At 41.4% G+C, this 22,336-nt stretch overlaps 2 protein-coding genes across 2 annotated transcripts in view; one reads left to right on the plus strand and one right to left on the minus strand.

Moving 5' to 3' along the window:
- The window catches only part of tbcd (tubulin folding cofactor D), a 29,143-nt gene that overhangs the window by 1,380 nt on the left and 5,427 nt on the right, over nt 1-22,336 (plus strand). The window contains exons 6-30 of the mRNA XM_069674601.1: nt 173-228; nt 2,678-2,810; nt 3,593-3,638; nt 3,965-4,097; nt 5,183-5,325; nt 5,406-5,466; nt 5,571-5,645; nt 5,782-5,876; nt 11,121-11,277; nt 15,352-15,409; nt 15,500-15,529; nt 15,712-15,797; nt 16,432-16,512; nt 16,606-16,679; nt 16,822-16,939; nt 18,629-18,689; nt 18,784-18,806; nt 18,892-18,923; nt 19,018-19,080; nt 19,182-19,258; nt 19,475-19,556; nt 19,661-19,779; nt 19,887-19,978; nt 20,283-20,423; nt 21,200-21,283. Coding sequence (XP_069530702.1) covers nt 173-228; nt 2,678-2,810; nt 3,593-3,638; nt 3,965-4,097; nt 5,183-5,325; nt 5,406-5,466; nt 5,571-5,645; nt 5,782-5,876; nt 11,121-11,277; nt 15,352-15,409; nt 15,500-15,529; nt 15,712-15,797; nt 16,432-16,512; nt 16,606-16,679; nt 16,822-16,939; nt 18,629-18,689; nt 18,784-18,806; nt 18,892-18,923; nt 19,018-19,080; nt 19,182-19,258; nt 19,475-19,556; nt 19,661-19,779; nt 19,887-19,978; nt 20,283-20,423; nt 21,200-21,283 — 2,120 coding nt within the window. The remainder of the gene's footprint in view (nt 1-172; nt 229-2,677; nt 2,811-3,592; nt 3,639-3,964; nt 4,098-5,182; nt 5,326-5,405; nt 5,467-5,570; nt 5,646-5,781; nt 5,877-11,120; nt 11,278-15,351; nt 15,410-15,499; nt 15,530-15,711; nt 15,798-16,431; nt 16,513-16,605; nt 16,680-16,821; nt 16,940-18,628; nt 18,690-18,783; nt 18,807-18,891; nt 18,924-19,017; nt 19,081-19,181; nt 19,259-19,474; nt 19,557-19,660; nt 19,780-19,886; nt 19,979-20,282; nt 20,424-21,199; nt 21,284-22,336) is intronic.
- Nucleotides 5,968-9,896, minus strand: znf750 (zinc finger protein 750). The gene is made up of 3 exons (XM_069674564.1): nt 9,755-9,896; nt 6,950-8,232; nt 5,968-6,858 (listed from the first exon to the last, which is right to left on the minus strand). The coding sequence occupies exons 2-3, from the start codon at nt 8,209-8,211 to the stop codon at nt 6,282-6,284; spliced, it is 1,839 nt and encodes a 612-aa protein (XP_069530665.1). The 5' UTR covers nt 8,212-8,232; nt 9,755-9,896; the 3' UTR covers nt 5,968-6,281.

Below are 22,336 nucleotides of genomic sequence, written 5' to 3' on the forward strand. Positions count from 1 at the left end.
TGATTGAATTTGTGGATCATCTAAAATATGTAAACTAATACCAATGAGAAACCTTAAGAGGAGAAGCCTAATATCTAAATGGAATTTTAATTGTAGACTTGTTTGTAGTTACTCTAATTTTTTAAGAATGTGATGTTCTACACTTATTTTATTTACAACTTTTTTCCCCCAGTCTTATCTGCTTGTCAATGATAGTCCCAGGGATGCTGCATCTGTCCTGGTATCAAAGTAAGTGCTCAATCAATATGCATGAATTAAAGAGTAACTGCACATTTAAACATGTTTTTTGAGCTGTAATCTAAATTATATTGCTATACTGTGATGAAACACATCAATGCCGGTGTAAATATTTACCATTCTTGCCAAATTTATAAAAATTGGCATTTGGCTCAAAACGTCATCTATTGTTCTAAATTAGCCCTGGACCTTGCCAGACGATGGTGAGGTAGACACGACCGTTTGGGACAAAATTACATCATGAAATGTATATTTTTTTAAAAGAACGCCTGTCAATGCATGCGCACTTTCATCGGCTCTGAAAGCTCCGGCTTCAGGTATTAATGGGGCTGGAGCCAACGACTCGAACTGATAGGGTTCGGGACCACCACAGTCCTCCACTACACTAAAGTGCTCTTCAGGGGACTCTGGAGGGGAGAAGTCCTCCACCTCAAAAGAGCTCTCTGTGACATATGTGTCTTGTGACTCTGTGTCACTTTGGCCAGGGAAGGGAGCGTCAATGAGCTGCCTGACACACCCACCCCCTTCTCAGCCTTTTGCCCACTTTGAGCATTTTTCACAATTGTACAGTGGGTGGAGTTGTGGTCAGGCCTGTGGGTGCAGTTACACTTTAACAGTTTTATAATAAAAAAAAAATTATGGTGGCCATAATTTTATCAAAGCCATAAAATATTCTCCAGACTTACCCAGAGCAGTGAGCTGCCAGAAAAGAATAGACAGCGCAAATGTATTTACAGTAATGCTAAAGTTAGTAAAGTTGGTGACGATGTAACAAATTTAAACCAATTCTGACAAATATCAAATATCTTTCTATTTTGAGGTTGTAATTGGGCATATCTGTAGCGTTAACTTGTATCACTACTGCTACACAAGTGATGTATACAATATTTCTATACCTCTTCCACCACTGCATTTGTATGGGGTAAGCTGCAGCTCTCTTCCAGTGATGATAAAAGGAAAACGTATTACATTTATTAACTTAAAACATGAGCCCATAAAACGATGAGAAATCACATCGACCCACAACGTTACGTGTCAAAATTAGAAATCTGTTCTTACGCCGTTAATGAATGGTTTCTTTTTTCTCTTCAAATTTATTGTGCTTTGTATGTTCGGCCCATAGACTGTAATACAGTCTGGCCTGGCTCTCTTCAGGTCCCCACCTGCTCTCGCGATTTTCCCTCAAGGTTAAAGGATTCAGGAAGAAAACAAATCAATTCAGGTGTTGCGAAGTTAAAGATGGTAGGGGTGGTCTTATAGGAGGAAGCGAGGGGTTAATAACGGGCATATTTAGTGTCAGGACGGTACCAGTCGTCTTAACAGTCCGTTAACAGTCAAACGAGGGAACCGAAGTCCCGCACGTGTTTCCTACAAGTTTCATTACCTGTGAATATGGACGAAAGGTTAGTGCAGATTTGGTCAGAATTGCTGAGACGACAAGACAAGACATGCTGCCCTCAGGGGATTTACGTTTTTATTTTATAACAAATATAAAACCGTAACCCAGTTTCCCTGGTACTTGTACGTGGTCCGACTAATACCTGGGGAAAACCATTTCCATTCAATAAGGTTCTAATGCAATAGAAACGTTGTTCAATACTCCAGTAAACAGAACGGATCTTATATACGACTTGACAACGGGAGATATTTCAAAGTTCATCTATGATCACAAAGCTATCAGTATGCTAGCGAGATTTAAAGTCAGTAACATTTGGTACGGTTGGAAAAACAGTAAATATAATTCACGTTGAACAATGTTAACAACAAGACTACCTGGCTCACAAGCCCTTTTATTGTCTCCAAATCAACATTAAGAGTTTCACTAATAAATGATCGGTAATGTTTACTCTTTTACGCAGCCTGAAGTAGGCTATTGAGTTGAATAGCGAACGATGATCCCCGATGATCGTTAATATGATCCCAAGTATCAATGGTGTCAAAGTGGCAGTGAATTCTTGCAGCTTGTGCGTTAACGGCGCCATCCTGTGGTGGTAAAAAGAAATGTTGAAGTCCCCCATAGTTGTAATTCGAAGTCAGCTTGTAAATGAGTTGCATAAATTGTAAACGGAGGCTTTGAATGTGAAACATTTTAATCACCCATCTATATGTATTGTTTTACAGAATATATGCAGTGGCCATGAATAGTAAATAAAGCCTTCCTTTAGAGGAATAACCACCAAATCAACATTATTCCTGCTGTATTGGTGCTCATAACAAATGTTGTTCTATACATAAAGGCCAGATGTCTTTCTGAAAGTAATCTTTAGAAATATGTAAATATACTAAACAAATCACAATCTAGATAAAGTTATTAAGTGTAATTATTTTTTTAGCCAATAGAGGGCAAGCTTCCTCAATGAATGTCTCACCTGGCGTCTGCATTTGTTTATCCTCACTAAGCTTTTATCACTTTCTTGTTTTACTTCACATGACTGCACAGGTTCATGACACGCCCTGATGTGAAGCAAAAGCGCCTTGGGGACTTTTTGGACTGGAGCCTCACCACTGTATCCGAAACAAATGACCAGTCAATGAGAGACATCATGGTGCTGGACGGTGCTCTGCAGTCTCTGGTAAACACTGTTTCTCAGACACTTAAGCCTGCGGTGTTGTGTGCACGCCTGTCTTTGTATGTTTAATGTTAGTATAATCAGTGTGCACTGTGGTATTAAAACCTGCAGAGGGTAGTTTACAAGAGCTGACATGACTGGTATGTCTCACACAATGCCTCATGGTTTTGGCAGGTGTTATGCACCTGCTGCATGTGTGGGATCTGCTGCTACAAGTGACTTATGTCAGTTTAATACACTGCTTTAAGCTAAACGGTTCTTCAGTTAATGAGAACAGCATCGAGGATACTTAGTTCCAAAGAAATTCACTTTCCAACCTGACTTCTTGCACATTACACCTGTTGTCATTGCAAACCACTTCCTGTTAGCTAAGGTAATTTAATAGAGCCCTCAAGCAAGTTCATTACTTTCGTATCAGGGGCACATAAACTGGCATAACATGTTTTGAAAGTGTCCCTTTGTACTTAATTTCTGTAAAGTGAACCTGGCTCCAGCCCATGTGGTGCTTAGGGCGTTCAAAACTGGCTCTGTTTGTTCACTTAACAAGCCTAGAGGACCCATACTTGCAGTTTTTTTGTTTGTTTAGATTGAAAGTAAAGTGCTGCAAAGATTCAAGATAAAATGACTGAAGAGAAATAAGCTAGTGCAAATTTGTTTATTTAAAGTAATATGTGTTTTATTTAGTTTGTCAGTTATTATTTCAAAATGTGTCACACCTTCCCAAATGTAACTGCTACCCTCTGCAGTATCTTTCATTGATTTGGTCTCTTATGTGTGTCCCCTAGGCAAAGCTTTTCAAACATGGAAAACGAGATGACCTCCTTCAGTACGGTAGGTTCCCTTTTGCCCTTTTATATTTATCTACGGTGAGTGATGTATCGAGTATTTGCTGTACAAACTCAATATGGATGTCAAAGCATAAACAAGTTTTTGTAGCATGCGCCTTTTCTATTAAGTTGCTTTTGCCTGTGGTAACAGAAATATTTGTGTTCACAAATCTTTATCTAAATGTTGCCAGAGGGGAGATATTTGAAAGCAAGCAAGAGATGATATTTCCCCTAAAATAAAAGTATATTACTCTATGTATGTATCAATTTATTCTGATTACAGATACAGATAAGACATTATACTGATTGATGTTTTTTTTTGTTTCCCAGCTCCTACAGTTCTGCAGTGCCTGGAGCAGAAACATCTATCAGAGAGCAGTCAGGCCATGCTGAGGAAGCTCGGTGTCAAACTGATCCAGAGGCTCGGCCTCACCTTCCTCAAGCCACGTCTGGCCACTTGGAGGTACGGTATAATACCATCTTGTGATTAATAATGTTATGAAAACTGGATCTTCAAATAAAGTAGGGCTGCTAATTTTCTTTCTACCATCTTGTTTATTAATCAAATAATCAGTGCATTTTGTTATTTCATGTATCAGGTCTCGCTAGTTCTTCTTTAGCGAGTAATGTGATATCATAATGTCATGATTTTAACACATTTTAACTCCTTATACCCTTTTCCCATGAACATTAGCATGTTGGTTTTTCAGACCAGGGAAGACCTGCTTATAGATGCCAATTGTCTCTTTTCCCATTGCCAGTGAAGTATACTGCTTTTAGTCTCTTTTCTGCTGTGTCACCATCTGACAGCACAAACGCGCACGAAACAGGGTTAGTAAAAATGACGTTCGATAATTCCTTCAAAAAAGCCAACTATTCAAATATCTATTTTTGCACAATATGTCCACAAGAGGACATACCAATACAATGAGAGACAAACTTACTTGCAAAGATATATTGATTTAAACAGAAACGTGCCTTTTAAAAGATCCTACACCTTGCAAAATAAATTAAGTAATTAGGTTATGGTAAATTGGACATTCAGCGTTCCAAGCGAGCTGTGCTGTGACAGGTATATTTATTCATACATAGCCTTTAAAAAAAAATCCACATACTTACACCTGTCTGTTATGCTGGGGGTGAGAATCTCTCTGTCTGGCCGGGTCGGGATTTCAATTCTCCGACATCATTACCGCACGCCACGGTTGTTGTTTTAGCTCGTTTCAGCGAGACTAAAGTTAATTATTAATGTATCATAGTGACGTTGTGATGCATTCAAGGATTATTGTATCTATTACTCATTCAGTCTGTGCATCAAACTCGGCGCGGACAAATTTGGAACGATGTTCAAGCGCTGCTTGGACGAAGATGGGCGGAATTTGTAGCTGAGATGACAAGGAGTCGCAGAAGTTACAGACGGAGCATAGCATCGCGCCGGAAAGGGGTAGTGAGATTAGGGTGTCAACCCAGGTTGACAAAGCGGCATTGCCGGATAAAAGGGGAGCACAGAGCTGAATACTCTAAAAAGTGTTTCTGCATGTGTTTCAGGTACCAGAGAGGCAGCCGCTCCCTCGCAGCAAATCTTGCCATGTCCCAATCTGCTGCAGGCGCTGCTGCTGTAACTCCAGATGCAGAGACGCAAGAGCAGGAGGAGGACTATGACATTCCTGAGGAAGTGGAGACTGTAATTGGTCAGTTTCAGCTTCAAAACACTTTTTTTTTCATTGCATTACCTTTGCTCCGGAAATCAAATGTCTGTGTTGTTTTACAGAGCATCTTCTGGTGGGATTGAAAGATAAGGAGACAATTGTGCGCTGGTCGGCAGCAAAGGGGTAACAATTTATTCATACGTAACGTAGCCAACCTAAACAACTTTGTTCCTACTTTATGTGGGTTTATGTGTTACAATATTCCTCTGTTTTATTTAACCCTTCAGCATTGGGAGGGTGACTGGGAGGCTTCCCAAGGAGCTGGCAGATGAGGTGGTTGGATCAGTGCTGGATTGCCTGAGGTAGGTTCATACTGGGGGCATTTTGGCTCTCATGCTTTACCTTTTATCATTTCTTAGATGCATCTTTGTTTTTTAGAGATTCCACTAACATGTATAATGTTTGCCCGTGTGGTGTGTGTGTGTGTTCATTTTCAAGCTTCCAGGAAACAGACAATGCTTGGCACGGAGGCTGCCTGGCCCTGGCAGAACTTGGGAGGAGAGGCCTGCTGCTGCCTTCCAGATTGACAGATGGTATGTGTCAACAAATACTCAATGGGAAATAGTTATCATGAGACATTTGGAAGTTGTAAACAATTAATTTATTAAACATATGTACATAAACATTATAGTAACACATCATCAGCTGTAAAATTTCCACCTTACAAGCTTTAAATATTAAGAACCCAAATACAAGTTGCCTTTCACCTTTTTAATCAAGTGTGAGAACAAGACGCACATACCTGTTAGAACTAGTCTGTGTGCAGTTCTGCAGCAGTGCTATACACAACATATTATATAGTCATATCATTGTCTCCTGCTTGAATAATCATATTTTTTAGTGCTTGATTAAAATTTTAACATTAATGTTCATCTTACATCGGGCTTGCAGCAGTAATGGTTTGAGATATTCTTGTCCTTGTTTCTAAATGTTCAGAGTTAGCAGCATCGAGGCCGCCTCCTCAGAGCCCGCCCCGCGGCTTTTGCTTTCTTGTTTGTTTTATGGCAGTTACTTTCATCCTGGCCACTGTTTGCTCTTTTCATGCCCACTGCTTTAGTGCTGGTTTTGTTTTTGGTCTTCTTTGGAGAGTCGTGCCTTTTCGCCTCTGAGAGCCCGTCTGCAGTGCTGAAGTCACAGGAAGAGGCAGCAGAGCTTGCGATGGCTAGCTGACAGAGGGCCAGCGCTGCAGTCTGCCTCTGGTCGCAGGGTTCTTCCTCCCACTCGGCGCCTGGCCTCTCCGGAAGATCTTCTGAAGTGCTCAAGGCAGAGCTGTGTGCAGGACTGTTGTGAGGAGCTCGCAGACTGAGGTTCAGAGGCAACTCCGCCATCTTTAACTTCTCTGTGTCCGAGCACCCCGATCTGTGGTCAGAAGGACTTTTTACTCTCTCCTGGTCTCTCGTCGAGAGGTTGAGGGGTGCCAGATCTTCTCTGTTGGTCTCAGCATCTTGTTCTAATGTAGGCCCTTGACATCGCTCAGAAACAGATGTAGAGGAATGTTTGCTGCTTTCAGCTGATCTGTTAAAGACAGGAGAAAGAAATGAGTACCATAATTGCAAATACAGTAAAATACTTATTACAAAATATTTATTTCTGAATAAATACTTACTCTCCATCCGCATGCAGAGTTCCTAACTGCAGCAAGCTTTCTGCAGACTCCTCACGTCTTCCGTCACTTTCGGTGGGTTGCACAGCTGTAGCCGTGTGTCCTAGTTGGGTGGTTGTCTGTGACACACCTATGTTGGTGTAGTGAGGAGCCTCTGTGTCTTTCTGGATTACGTGTGCATGACTTGGTCTGTCGGGGGACCCCAAGGCTGAACAGCCCTCTTTGGGACTTAGCCTGGTTTCCTTGTCTCCACTTTGTCCATGGTTGCTCTCTTCTTGTGTAGATGTGTTGAGGCTGTGGCTGGGATGCGAATGCATGTATAAGTTGTAATCCTTAGGCCCAAGTGTCGGGCCATACAAGTCCAAAGGAAGATATCTGGGTCCTGTAATTGGCAGGGAGAGCTCATGGGGTCTGTACAGGGTGTAATGCAGAGGAGGGCCCGGATTAAGAGGGTGGCAGTATCTGTATGGGTATGGGGGAAAGAGGTGAGGTGGAGGAATGGGTTGTGGTAGCACGGGCCTCTGGGGATCCAAGAACTCTGGACGGAATGAGGAAGAGTTTGCATCATTGACGTTGTGGTTTCCTGTGAGGTAGTATGGTGGATACAGCGGCCGGTCAGGCAGAAGATAAGGAGAGTATTCTGGAACAATTGGAGGGGGGAATGGTTTTAAGGGAATGGATGATGAAATCGTGCCCCATGGGAAGCCTGGGTGGTTAAAAGTGGGAACAGGAGCTTGTGAATCCTCTGACTGCTGCACTGATGACTTTAAGGCCTCTGCGGCTTCATTTTTGGGTGTGACAGGGGAGAAGGCAGACGGGCGTGGCAGAGACTTTCCCTCCTTGCTCTCCCTGTTCTCTCTCTCTGTGAGTGTATTTGATTTTGTCACAGTCTGGCCGTCCTTATTGAACGGACTGTGACGCCCAACGTCTACTTCTTCTGTGTCGTCTCCGCTCTCTGCTTTGTTCTCCTTGGCTCCCTGTTTCTCAGGGCTGTTGTTCTCAACCGCTCGCGGGGGGCTTGGACAATCCTTAGGTTTTACAGGGACTCCCTTTGCTATAGCCTTGACCTGTCGGGCTGTCTGCCCACTTTTCTGTGACATCAGGGAGATGGAGTTTTTACACAGGTTGTATTTCATGTGGTTGAAGAGATGGGACTTTTCGTTGCAGGTGAAAGGACACTGGAAACACTGGTACTTGAAGGGCTTGCCTGGTGGTCGAGGAATGTAGTGTGGCCTTTTTGGCTTGCGTTCCTGAGCAGTCTCCATCTTGAATTGAACGCACGTTTCCTAAAAGAAAAACACATTATAATTGAGATATTAGAAGGGGTTTAGATTTTCCTTGAGCTTACACTTTTCACTGAAGCTAACAAGAGCCAAGCATAAGAGACACGGTTGAGTCATTGCAGCTTTTCTACCAGTTCTCACTGAGCTGACTGTCAAGCTATTAGGCCAAGGATAGTTGTTTGACTGGTTCAGGTGGAGAGTGGCTCGCATCTGAAGGTTTTCCTCTCCGTGTTTCTTTAGCCGCACAGGCAGAGAAATCTCTTGCCGCACAAAACACCGCACCCTCAGGCTAATGTATTCCTCCAACTGTTACTTCAAATTGGGCTGCACACCAAGCAGAGCAATAGTTACATATGAAAACCTGTCTAGTGTATGCAAAACCCACATGTTTGCATAGGTGCACTCATGTCTTATTGGTTTTAGTTGATGTGCAGCTGCATTCAAACGCGGCCGCTTGGCCTGCCTGTTCACCTGTCTATCTGTTCTGATATCACTCCACTCATCTGTCCTATAAAGTAAGAGAAGTACTAATGCACCAGGTCGGCAGGTGTCGGGCAGACTCGGCACTTACTAACACAGACCTGGAGGGCATGCAGAGACTTGCTCTCTCACTCTCTCTCAACCTTACTAAACTCTATGCTGTCGGCGTGGGAACCACCAGCCACCTGCTTCCCATGACTACACCTGCGGGATGTACTCAGCTACCAGTCATCATCATTTGATTATTTCTTGAGCTCACCAGCTCTGGTCATATAAAGTATGACAAATGCATCTTGAACAATTTTCCTGCGATACTCCAGCTTGTGTGAGTAATAATATATGAAACTGGCCCTTTCGGTGAAACCGTGAAGAAGTTGGCATCTGAAACACTTCAGGTTTTCCTTTGAAATGAAACATCACCTTAAGCTGTGAGTTAAGTGCTGCTGGGCGCTGCGTGGAGGAACCTGCTTGTCATGCACTGTCGCAAGAAGTTGTCACTCAAGTTTCTGTGCAACTGTAGTGGCACGCAAAGCCACTCCTTAACACTTCTTAAGGACACAAATTCATTAGAAAATTCCCTTTTGAGCAGAACATCTCTTCACTCAATATAATCCAGCCAAATCTTGTGTTTTTTACATGTTGAATATTTTATAAAAAATATATCTGATTTCTGTGAGCCCTGTTTTTTTTATTTTTATTACAAACCCATCTATATAATTTTATAAATAAGTCTTAAAATTGAACCAAAAGGTGATGTTGTCTTACTGCATATAATAACTTTTTAAGAGGGTCATCTGAAGAGGCCAGGCGTTCAGCATTACCCATGCATCACTGTGGCAGAGCAAGCAAGGGGATAATAGAAATCCATAGGTAACAGGTGCATACGTAGTGTATACCTACCCTAAATACACAGCAATTACTAACGCTTCACACAATATTGTCTTTTCAAATACACATAAAGGCTTTGACAGTTCGCAGTAAATAAGTAAATGTAACTTAAAGCTGCTTCCTTATTAATGAAGGAGGATAAAATAGAAGATCTTACCTCTTCTCGCCGTGGCAACAGTGTCCTCTCCGGAGCCGCCCCACCGTCCACAGCCAGCTTTAGTATCTTGGTCGGGACGTCTGCTCCAGTACGTGCTAAAAGTTCAGAGTGTGTTAGTTAATGTGTGTGATGTTGCATTTGTGTGCTGTAGTGGGTTAGTTGTGTGGTGAGTTCCTCTCTCTGAGGTGTTGTCTCACTAGTGGGTGGGGCTTCAGCCCAAACAGCAGGGCCCTCAGGCAACATCGATGTACCTGATATTAGTCAGGCCTCAAGCGATGATTTACATGATGAGGTGGGGTGGGGGCTCTCACTGCTTCTTCCTCTTTTGCCCTCTGTTTCTGACTTTTGTGGAATTGACCACACGGCCCTCTTCATAAAGAGACTCCTATTAACATTTGGATTTAACATGTATGTGTCAAGTTTCAACTAAAGTTTAGTAGCAAGCTGGAAAGATCGGCATAATATACTTGTTGTCTCGCTTGTTGTGGGAGCTGTGTTCAAGGAATACATTCTTATACATACAAACCTTTACTCTCCTCACCACTTACCTCGTAAATTAAAAGCATGCTATTCTTGCTGTGCTTTGTATTCTGATAAACCATGCATGTACCAAATATGCTCACAATGGAAAACCTTTGAGGTGGGCAGGCATGCCTTGAAAATTGTCAATCAGTCATGTCGTGCTGTATCTTTCTTGTATATTCTGTGAAATCTGCCATTTTACTCTATTAATTTGACCTTCTGTTGCTTTTATTAAATTATTTGGAAATTTATGGAGGACCAAACTAAACAATTTATTGCACTTTTCAGCTTTTTCTCTTAATGTGCTGCAAAACTGCTACCAAAACTGGTATGTTAATACAACCTCACATGCGTACCACGGTTTGCAGGCTCAGTATAAGATAAGATAAGCAGCAGCACTAAGACAAAATAGCAAGTAAGTAAATACAGTATGATAAGAATAGATAAAATAAATAAATACAGCCGTTATACAAGTAGGAGTAGGTGACAAGATAAAGGGACCGTTATGGGATAAGAGTGACATGGTATGGGTAATGGCTGCAACATTTTAGCAGGATGAGATAATACAGTATGGTATGAGGTCTAAGGAATACGATATGGTACAATATTAGGGACATATATTGGACAATTTTCATTAAAAAGAAACAAAGGATTCTACATTATTATAAAATAAACATACAGTATTAATCTTTAATTAAAGTGGTCGTGCCTTGTTTTAGTCTGAACTGTTGGCTGTGAATCTAACACCCAAAATATGACATATGAACTCTCCCTACAGAGACTGCACCTAATATGTAACATGTGTTGACATTTGTTGACACTCATTTCAATCCTTTGCTTCCAGTTGTGCCACTCATCATCAAATCCCTGACGTATGAGGAAAAGAGGGGAGCATGCAGCGTCGGATCCAACGTGCGTGACGCCGCCTGCTATGTGTGCTGGTCTTTCGCCCGGGCCTATGAACCCAAAGAGCTTGAGCCTTTTGTCACTGAGATTGCAAGGTAACTGTCCTCCTCCTTCCTTTGCAATAAAACATTGGCATTCACACCAGGTCACACCAAGAATACAGCTTCATCTGTTGAGTTTTAATGACATGAGAATGAATCTTATTTGACAAGTTCAGCTCTTGCTGCTGGGTACTCAACATTTTCTCCTCATGTATATGGTATTACATTAACTCAACATTACAGGTTTGCCAAAATTCCCAACCATAACAAAATAATGAATTATTTTACCTGACAAAAATGAGCTAAAGTTGCAGCCCATAACCATCTCTTTGCATTTACACCAGCACTATTTCTGCTACATAGCCGTGGTATGCCCACATTCAGCCAGTTATATCATCCCTAGATACGTTCATGCTGTGAGTATACATGTAATCCTTATCTATCTTAAACCTAATAGCAGCAATTGAGATAAAAGCAGCCTATTGTGAATTTGATTCTTATCCTTATTTGCATAGACGCTGTGCGGTTTGCCTCTAAGCACATATTTACCGTCTCACATCAATCTTGCATGTCCCCACATAACCAGCTGATACACTTGTTGTGTATGAGCCTATATTTTGAAGCAGGCTGCAGTATTATAGGTCAGATAAGTAGACGATGTCATTTCAAGATTATGGTAGCACAAGGCAGTCTTCACATGTTGTCTGACGTGAAAGGTATTATGACAATCATGTCTTGGATATGTGTTTCCTTGATGATGGTTTTTCCCTCTATGAAACAATTACTGCTGTCAAGCACTACATGCTGTTGACCTTATTGTGGCTCAGCCAATGACAGCTCTGTTGCTGTCCTTGTGTACCTTCAAATGTATCATTTTATAGACTCCCATATCACAATTTTCTTTCTGCTCTTGCTCCTAAGTGCAGTTTCAATCACTTATCACTTGAGGACATTTCAGATTTATGTGCAGTTAAATGGCATTATAACCACCAGGAAGTGTATCTATGATCCACATGGGATGACAGTGTAGGGACAACTTCATAGCTTATTTACTGTTGCACCTAAAGCACTTGCATCCTAAAGTTAGTAGCAGCGGTAGGAGATTTGTATGAAGATCTGTGTCTTAAAGGTTATGGAATCCCTGGGGGGGATGACATTTACAGAAATTGTTTAAAAAAACAGATTCATATAGTAAAGACCAGCTCCAGTCTTGTTTTAAATGTTGAATTACCTTGTGAAAATCCTCCCAAGGCATCTCCTCCTTGTCCCTCATTAAAAATTCCCCTGCCTATATGCAAATTTCCAAACACCCCCTCCGTTTTGAAAACAACACGTCTCAGTTAGTGGCAACTTGTTGAAACTTAGCTAGCTTGAAATGTAGTAATTAGTAGTAATGTTAACGTTAGTAGTCAGTAGTGAGTTTGCAAAAGTTACGATGGCGGTTACAGCTGGCTTGCACATAGCGGAAGTGGTTGCCATAGGTTGCACATGATGATATGCATAGCGTCACCCCGTCCATTAACGGGATTGGCTCCTTAGGTTTTTGATGTCTTAAACCTGCCAATCTGAAAAAGTGTTGTTCAGCCTGTCCTTGGTACACTGCAGTTTAAAAGCAGACAGGCCCAGCCATGGAGATGACTCCTTATGTTGTCCCTGATATGTCTTGTAGCACATGAAGAACACCACATGGAGATGTTTACAAGGTTCAGCACTTGATTTTCACTGGAGGGGGACTTAAGAATAAAATACATTATATAAAATAGGCAGTAAAATACGTTATATTGCTGGTTTCACTGCAGACATGGTTGACTTTTACATGAAATTTCCTCATGGCTTTGTTTAGACATGACAATCTTCTACAGGAAGAGGGAAAGAGCTGCATGCCTGTGTGATTCTTGTCAGAGAGAGAGAGTTTTGTATTGTTTCAAAATGTACGGTTATTATAGAACAAACTATTCTCTTCAACAGTACACAAGCCTTAAATCACAGGACTTAAAATTGGAACTGTAGAATCCTCGTAAAACTATTTATTAGTCTACCCAGCTTACTGGAAAAAACATATCCAATAAAATCAAATTATAGAGACTGTTATTACTGTGGTTTTACTCTTCCTTTATATTCCAACACAAGAGTGACATGTTAAATTGCCATCAGATTTTTGTAAAGGGGCGCATGTCTGCAGGGGGCTGATGATTTATATTAATCAAATGTCCACAAAAGATTACTTGTTTTTTTTTATTTGTTATGGATTTATAAAACGTTTTAGTCAGTTTTACAGCCAGCCATAAAATGTAATGAGTAACATTTAAAAACATTTCACTGCAGAGAAACCAGGATGCAAAATCGTCCAATGACGTTTGTTCAGTCTTTGTCAATAGTAACGGTTTGATCTCTTCTCTCTCGTTGTGCGTGTACGGACCTGCGGCCTCTGACTGTGCAGACCAGCTCTGCAGTGTCAGTTTGTTCTCCTGCGACTACCGTTAGCATCAGCAGTCGCGACAACACCCTCCCTTTCCCTAGCCTACAGGATTGCCAGGTTTCGCCTGTTGCTGTAGGTTTCGGTCGCCGTTTGGCAGCAGTGCTCAGACAAGCTGATTCCTGTTCTGTTCATCACAGCCTGATGACATTTACAGAAAACTCACTTTTCTTAATGTGGGACTAAGTGTCTTGGGGGCACTCACATACTCAACTGAAGTCACAGTTACACTGTATGTTTTCTAATTGCAGCAGCCACTGGTATAATGCAGAATATGCTCTAGGGCATTATCTTAAGTGCAACCAGGACTGTTTTTGTTTCCAAGCCTTCAGGGCAAGGGCAGTTGGTGAAGCCAAGCTGGGGCTGTTAATAAAGCTCCGGAGCTAGATTTTGCTGTTTGGAGGCAGGGAACATGAGAGGAGAGCAAACAAGGCCAACAGCAGTTGGTCCCAGGCTGTCACTATGATGTATAAGCAAGATGCCCCCCTTAAACAACCGACATTCACACACCCCTCCCTCCCTGAGGCTTGTAGAGGCAGTGCTGAGTGGAGGGATGTTGAGGTCAAAAGAGAATCAGACACACTTCCAGTACTGACTGGGAGTCATAGTTAATCATATTGTGGCTGCTTGCATTTTACTGTGCCAGGAACCCATGCAGCTCAAATGAAATCCGTTTTGTCATGATGATGTAATCAAGACATTGACATTACTTTAATTGGAGTAATTACTCATAACAAATGATCAAGATGTTGATACAGGATACGGGTATACAGAATTGATTTCTCAAGAAGGGAAATGTTGCAAATAAGCAACAAAGGTCATCTTGGATCAGAGGCAGGATTTTAGTCATGTTTACCTGCAAGCCAAAGCAAGCTATGCTAATGTTAGCAGTTTCCTGTGTCTGCCGGCAAGCGTCAGGGAGACAGTGAAGGGAAAATGAGGTCCAGAAATCCAGAAAAACTTGAGTCTCGCTGCAAATCGATATTATGTAGGTAACAACAGTGCCAACACATGCAGGCTTTTCCTTTTTTCTACATTTAATTGCACTCACATTCAATTGTCAGCAAAGACTTTACTTTTATTGGACAGTTTGGAATACTTCAATCTCGAATATTTTAGTTTCGTTCTCTTTGGCGCCACCTAAAGGCGATATACGGTAATTGTGAGAGGACACTTCGGTTGGCTCCATTGTCTCTTGATTTTCCTTGCTGATGGTCGCTTTCCTTTTTAGACTGTTTGCTTCATCTGAGCGTCCAATTTGTTTCTTTTACTTTGGATTTTCACTTATTTATGAAGTTGTATCTGTAGTCAGCGATCTTGTTTGTTCAGCTGTAGTAGATTACTGTTTACTCGCAACACTTAAAGAAACCGGAAATGCATCCGCTTAGCTCCGCCTACCCTCTCTGGCAGACCAACCACTGCTGGCTGATGGAAAACGCGTCACTAACTGGGACCCGCTTGTGATTTTTTGCTCATATGTCCCCCCAGTCCATAATAACACTATGTACTGCAAAAATCACCATTGTGTTACCTCGGCGATAGATAGTGACTTAACAGACATTTATTTACATGAAAATCTTCAAGATTATTACTTTAATTCTATTATCGGGTATTTTATGCTGTCTAATCATACTTTGTTTTTCCCTCTACAGCACTTTGCTGATCGCAACTATCTTTGACCGTAATGTCAACTGCAGAAGGGCTGCCTCTGTAAGTCTACTAGTCGCCATGCTACAAATGCTTTGCTAAAGTTGTACAGTCACTTGACAGAAGTTAATTCTTATGTCTCTTTTGTCCCAGGCTGCCTTCCAGGAGAATGTCGGAAGACAGGTTTGTGACCGCAGTATTGACTACTTGACTACAGAATTACTGTGATTTGAAGTTTATGTGTTGCCAAATATCCGAGTCTTGCACGAACTTGCCTTTTTAGCGAAAGCTTTTTTAGCAGAGAAAGCCGCCGACAATGCAATGAAAATGCCACAGATGTTTGTTGCTTGCTTGTGTCTTAACAGGGGACGTTTCCTCATGGTATTGACATCTTAACTGCAGCAGACTACTATGCTGTGGGGAATCTCAACAAGTGCTATCTGAACATTAGGTAAGAAACAGTGTACTCTACGTATGCATTTTTAACAGCCTTTACAGCCCTCTCTTTACCCACAAAGTTACTTGTTATAGCAGCCTAAAAAAACACAGTGGGGTGACAGTGACACAGTACAGTTTCCAGTCTTTAGTTTTAGTGTCAATTTTGGTTAGTGTGTAGGAATTGGTCTCAGAGTGCAGAGATTTTTTTGCCCTTCTATGTCGCACCAAATGAGAAAAAAATCCTCACCTCAAAGCAGTGTAGTCTGCAGATTGATTAATATAACATTAACCAGGTTAGTTTGTGAAGAGTTAGGAAAGGAACTTCTTCCTATTTCCTACATGCACATGTAGCATGTAAATAATGCGTGCATTAAAAGTACTTGCAACTCAGGAAGTGTCACCTATGGCAGAATCTTGTCACCACCAGCAGAGCAAATATTCCTGCAGTAAATAAGAGAGAAAGATGCTAGCCTCAGGGTATGACTGGCTGTAGAGCTGCACTAAACAAGGAAAACTGTATAAAGATGTAGAAACTGAATTGAAATACATTCGTCCCCCACTTTTTTAATGGTTATAAAGTCCTGCCTGAAGCTGATTCATTTTCTGTTTGCAGCTATTCAGCAAAACTTTCTTTTTTCTTCTTAAAGTGTCTATGTAGCCAGTTTCCCAGAGTACACCAAGGCCATGATAGATCATCTGATTACCATGAAGATCAACCACTGGGATGCGTAAGTTCTTATATATTTTTCAGTCCTTATAAATGTCACCAAATATTCCTTTTTTTACATTTCTATATTATTTTTCATATGTGTTTTATGCAGTGCGATTCGAGAGCTCTCCTCCAAAGCACTCCACAACCTGACGCCTCAAGCACCTGATTACATGGCAACAACAGGTAAACAATGTCACCTTACCTGTTCCTCGGGCAGTGGAGAAAGTAAAGGGCTCATGAGGAAAGTATTATTGTGAGGGAGACAAGCCTGTAATTATCGATCATGACTTGATATGCCATGCTCCTCCTTCCTTGTTGATTTCAGTGTTGCCACAGCTGTTGCCCATGGCAGTGGGCATTGACCTCCATGGTCGGCATGGAGCCATCCTGGCATGTGCAGAGATTATGCACGCTCTGTATAAACTGGGCCTTCAGACCAACAGGTATACTCTTAAGTACACAGTCAATCTGGATAATTCTTCCTTCTACCTATTAGTGCTAATATAAATCAAATCAAATCAAACTTTATTTATATAGCACCTTTCATGCAAAAAGAATGCAACACAAAGTGTTTCACAGAAAAATCAAAAACATAGAATTAAAAACATATCACAATAATACAAATACTGGAAACCTACCCCTCCCGACCCACCTGCAGAGGCACACATACACTTTATCACACACAGATACAAACAGACACACATGTACACGTGTGCACATACACACTCACACACATACACACACTCACACACGCACGCACTCAGGATAAAACATGGTAAAGAGACGTGGCAGGACACTGAGGAACATGTGAGGATAATGCTACCTATGGGAGCCATCCGCACCGGGAGGGGTCACAGTCTACGCCCGCAGGGAGTGCCACCCACAGAGACCACCCCTACCCGGAAAGACCGGGATAGACTCCGCACAAGGTGCAGAGCCCCACGGTCCTCCGGGCCTGAGGGATCTCCAGGACGACGTCCCCGCGGGCAGACCAGACACAACTCCCAGTGTGGAGGGCTCCCATGAGGAAACACTGGAGCTAAAAAGTAAAAGACAATAAGATAGGCTGAGATAAATGTAAAAAATAAAAAAACAAAAATAGAAATAAATAAAATGCATTAAACTTTGAGAAAGAAAGATTTAAGAATAAATAAATAATTAAATAAAAACTAAGGCTTAGAAGATTTAATAATAATAAAGTGCAAAAAGAATTAAGAATAAATCAATAAAGAGTCTTGAGCTTCTTTTTAAAAATATCAACAGTCTCTGCGGTCCTGACGCTCTCCGGCAGGCTGTTCCACAAGCGTGGGCCACAGTAACTGAATGCTGCCTCACCATGGGTTTTTGTTTTAACTTTCGGAATGACTAAAAGGCCGGTGCCGGAGGACCTCAGGGTCCGCGAGGGTTGATATGATATGATAAGATATGATATGATAAGCAGTTCAGATAGATAAGATGGCGCAAGACCATTAAGACATTTAAAAACTAATAAAATAACCTTAAAATCAAAGAAGTTTGAATTTCTGATTTGCACCTGTATGAAAACTTCTTTTACAGAACATATAATGCAGAAAACAATGCTTATGTTGAGTCTGAAATGGTATCATCAAGGCGTTGAAGGCAATGAAGGACTTCCAGTCAAGACTTCCTTTTCCGCATGCCACATTGTTTTTTGTGATTTACTTTAATTAACACGTCTCACCTTTGCTGAAATGTCAACATCATGATGCAGATTTGTAAAAAGTCAAAATGAAGCTCTGTCAGGTCTGTCCTTTAGGAAACTAAATCAGTGTCAGATGACTGCTAATGGGAGCCGGGATGTCATTACGGCGCATTACGTCCCACCTGCTCACACGGACTGTTTGTCCTGCATACGCTGCACAGCCTGCTGATACATGATTGGTCAATATCACTCGGACTACAAGCGTAGTACAAACGGAAACCAGAAAGCAGCTTTCTGAGTACCTTTGCAGACTCATATCAGTGCAATTGGTGCACAATCCAAGAACAAAACTTTTTCTAATCTACTAAACAGCAAACTGCTTTTGGAACCTTTTGTGTGCACTCTCAGGTTATCTTATTACTTTGAGCATGAATGAGTCTCACCTGTTGTCTCTGTATTTTCCCTACAGGGATGTGGTGGACATAATTTCTTCAGAATGTCTGGATGCCTTTAAAAACATTCACCAGATGGTAGGTGCACCTCAAGTAGTCAACAAAGATTTTTTAATAAACTGTGGTCGCAGTGGTCTCTCTTGCTAATGTTCAAATGTTGAATTACTTTCAGCTGCATGACAGGAAACAGTACAGGTAGGCGGATATTTATTTTCTCATCAATGTGGTAAAACATTTTTAATATTGTTTTGGCTCTGATTAGAATTGTGTTTTTATTTAGGGGCTTTGGTGGAGAGCTCATGAGGCCAGCAAGTAAGTCCAAAAGAAAATAAGCTTTCACAATGATTGCCATGAGCTGTTGGAAGACTTTAACAGCAGTTCTATGAATGTTTTAATCTTTCCACAGTGTTCAGTCTTATAGAAAAGCTGTCCCTGTCCAAAATGCCCTTTAAGAGCGATCCTGTGATCAGTAAGTTATTTCTTTTAAACTGTTGCTATTATCTTTTTAATGTTTATTATTCATTCAATATCCAAAGCAGAAGTCTCTAATGTTGTGACACTTTGTTTCAGCTGGCTGGCAGTTTCTTATTGACGACACCATAAAGAATCTTCATTTTATTTCTAGTGGCGCAAAGGATGCCATTATGGTAAGCTTAATTCGAATCATTGCTTATTTTCCTTTTACCTGCTAATTAAATGCTACTTAAATGTTACATATCCATGCAGATGTAACAGAATTAGCACACATTATTCATTTGTTACTTTTCAAAACTGTGGCGTTAAAGACAGCCAGTATTTGTTTATATAATCCTTCCCTTTATTCTAAAAAAATATATTGTTTTCTTCTCTTTATTCGTCTGCAGGTCGCAGTGGTATCCGCCTTGTCTGCCTTGTGTGAGGAGTACTACCAGGCCGAGCCTGGCCAGGCTGACCCACAAATGCAGGGTGCGTTGAATTTTATTCACCACTGCCACTAGTTTCACTGCATATCTGAATTTGAAAGTAATCTCAGCCTTGGTGTGACTGTGTGTTTGTGTCCATCTGTGTAGATGTGCTGGTATCTCAGTACATTGAAGGGCTGAAGAATGGTCAGATTCTCACTCGTTGTGGATCTGCCCTCGCACTCGGCTGTCTCCCAAGATTTATGATCCACAGCAAAATGAAGCAGGTGTGTTTGAAAGCCGTACAGATTTTCTAGCCATTTTACATCTCAGTACCTCAGTATTTATGAAGTGGTTTGTCTTTTGTGTGTGTGTGCCTGTGTTGCTGTTATAGATTCTTGGAGGCCTTCAGCAGATGTGCAGTGTCAGCCAGAAGGAGGGAAACTTTACAGAGGCGAGGAGAGATGCAGTCAAAGCCATTGCTCAGTGAGTTTCCAGTTACAAAATTCATTTTATGTAGTTGTTATGGTTCTGACTTGTGTCGCAATGCGCCCTTGGTCTGTTCTCTGTTCCTTGTTCTGCCTGCTAACTAAGCTAGCTATGCATTGTTGTGTAGGAAGTAATGCTCAAATAAACACTTGGCTGACTATACCTGCAGGACCTGAAGGACATGTCCAGACATTTTTCGTACAACCTTTTTTTTTGCATATTTCCTCCAAAAATCTTCATCATTAGATCCTGGTGGCCCTTTGCGTATTATAACATACATTTCTTTTTCTTCCTCCTTTAGAGTGTGTGTGGAGGCCGGTGTCAGCGCCCACGGCTCCCCAGACTCTGCTCTGTGCTCGGAGAATGTGGCAGAGGTGTACGGCACTCTGCTCGACAGCATGAATGACTACACGACAGACAGCAGAGGGGACGTAGGGGCCTGGTGAGTCCACCTTCTTTTAAAAACACACGCACAAACACTTGGTTTTAACTATATAACTAAAATACACGCTTTTATTTTGCCTCAGGGATTAGGAATGCTCTGTTGCCTGAGGCCTCTAGTGTTTTTCTGTCCCTTTGTTTGCTTGTGTCACTAGTAGCCCAAGGCCATGCTTACCGCCAGGAATGTCACCTGGCTTGTCACTTCGCGACATGGAATGGGCTGCTTCTTTCAAACTGCTTTGTAATCTTTTCCTTTGCCTTGTCTTTCTATTAAATCAGATCCCTATCTCTCCTCTTGTAATTTTCCTTATTGCAACACACTTCGGTTTTCAAGCCCACACAGGGACAAAATTGTTTCTTTTTATTCATTATGACACAAATGTTCTTTCATTTAACTTGCCTTAAATGTCTGCCAATAGGCCAGTAATCCACAGTTCCACTTGAAGCATGTGTCCTGTTTCTGGGTTTGACTTTCAAATGAATAGCATCATTAACATTTCAAATAAACAACTTGTGCCCTGCAGCCATGGTGGTTATTTGACTATAAAACTGTTAAATCCAGTGGCACGTCAATACAATCTCCCTAGATAGTGGCGTGTGCTCTTGTGCCAGCTCATTGTATTTGCACCCTTTTCTCATTTTTCAAGTATGTTTTCAGAGATTGTTTTATGAACTGTGCTGCTTTAATAGATTGTTCAGATCATGATTACATAGGTGGATGTGAGTGTGGCAGATTCTTTTCATTTGAAGCCTTGACTCTTTCTTTCATGTGTCCAGGGTGAGAGAGGCAGCAATGACCAGTCTCATGGAAGTGACTTTGCTGGTGGCCGGCAGTGCTCCAGAGATCCTTCCACCTGACCTGTGAGTAGCAAACTAAAACTGTGATGACACCAACTATCAACTTTGCCCAATAGGTCAAAAAACTCCAAACTGTGTCTCATGTCATCAGCAGGTGACCATAGAAGGTTTGAGGCTTGTTGTTTGCTCGTTTCCTTTGTTGTCTTTGGTGTCTCAAGGTGTGGCCAGAATACCTCAGCCTAGGTTAATCCAACTTGGATTTTCAAGGTCTGTTAATGATATTAGAGGTGCAGCATAGAAAAAATGACACAACATTCAATTACCGACCAGTTATTGGTTAAAAAGGGCAAAGCTTTAATCCCACCTGTTGATTCCAGCAATAGCCAATCGTCAGGATCTTTGGTTGATGACCGAAAGAATTGTATCACAGATAACATGAGTTTCCTCGCTGGGTGGCTGGGCTCAGCCTTTGGCCATTTTTACATATGAACTTCGGACGATGCCCAGAGAGTATCAGGTCTGGACTTTGTCTGGACTTGCCTTTTCAAAATGTAGCACTCAGCGGGTTATTGTCTGAGTCAGGCACTAAAAATACTTGTTTGGCGTAGAAAGGGCGGCTCCTGGGCAGGGCATGCATCAATTATCATAACTGTTTTTTTATTGTTCAATGTTTTTCGGACGTATCCACAGGGTTGGGAGGGTTACTTTAAAAATGTATTCCGATACAGTTAGTAATAACCTGTTAAAAAATATAATCAGTAACCTAATCCAACTGATTACTTTCAGTTACTTTTGAATTACTTCTATACAAAATCTGCAAATTAAGACAAGAGAAAAGAAATTTCAATACTTTTATAACATGCGAATGCCCATTTAAATTAATAGTGGTAATTATGTGCATTTAAATGTTCTTTGTTAAGTTGCTATTCACACAACATCACACCCAAACTTCAAGTAAACATAAACTTCTTCCAGTCCGGAGCTTGTATTTTTACCCACACCGTCCCGGCCGCGGCCATCACCAGAGTCACAAACTATTTTTCAGTAGTAGTAGAAGACGTTGGTCTGACCTGTAAATGTTCCTTTAAATTAAATGTCGAGCCCTTGGATAATGAC

Source organism: Semicossyphus pulcher, unplaced genomic scaffold (genome assembly GCF_022749685.1).
Source record: "Semicossyphus pulcher isolate SPU_LCO1_2020_fin unplaced genomic scaffold, fSemPul1.0.p SCAF_23, whole genome shotgun sequence".
Lineage (NCBI taxonomy): Eukaryota > Metazoa > Chordata > Actinopteri > Labriformes > Labridae > Semicossyphus > Semicossyphus pulcher.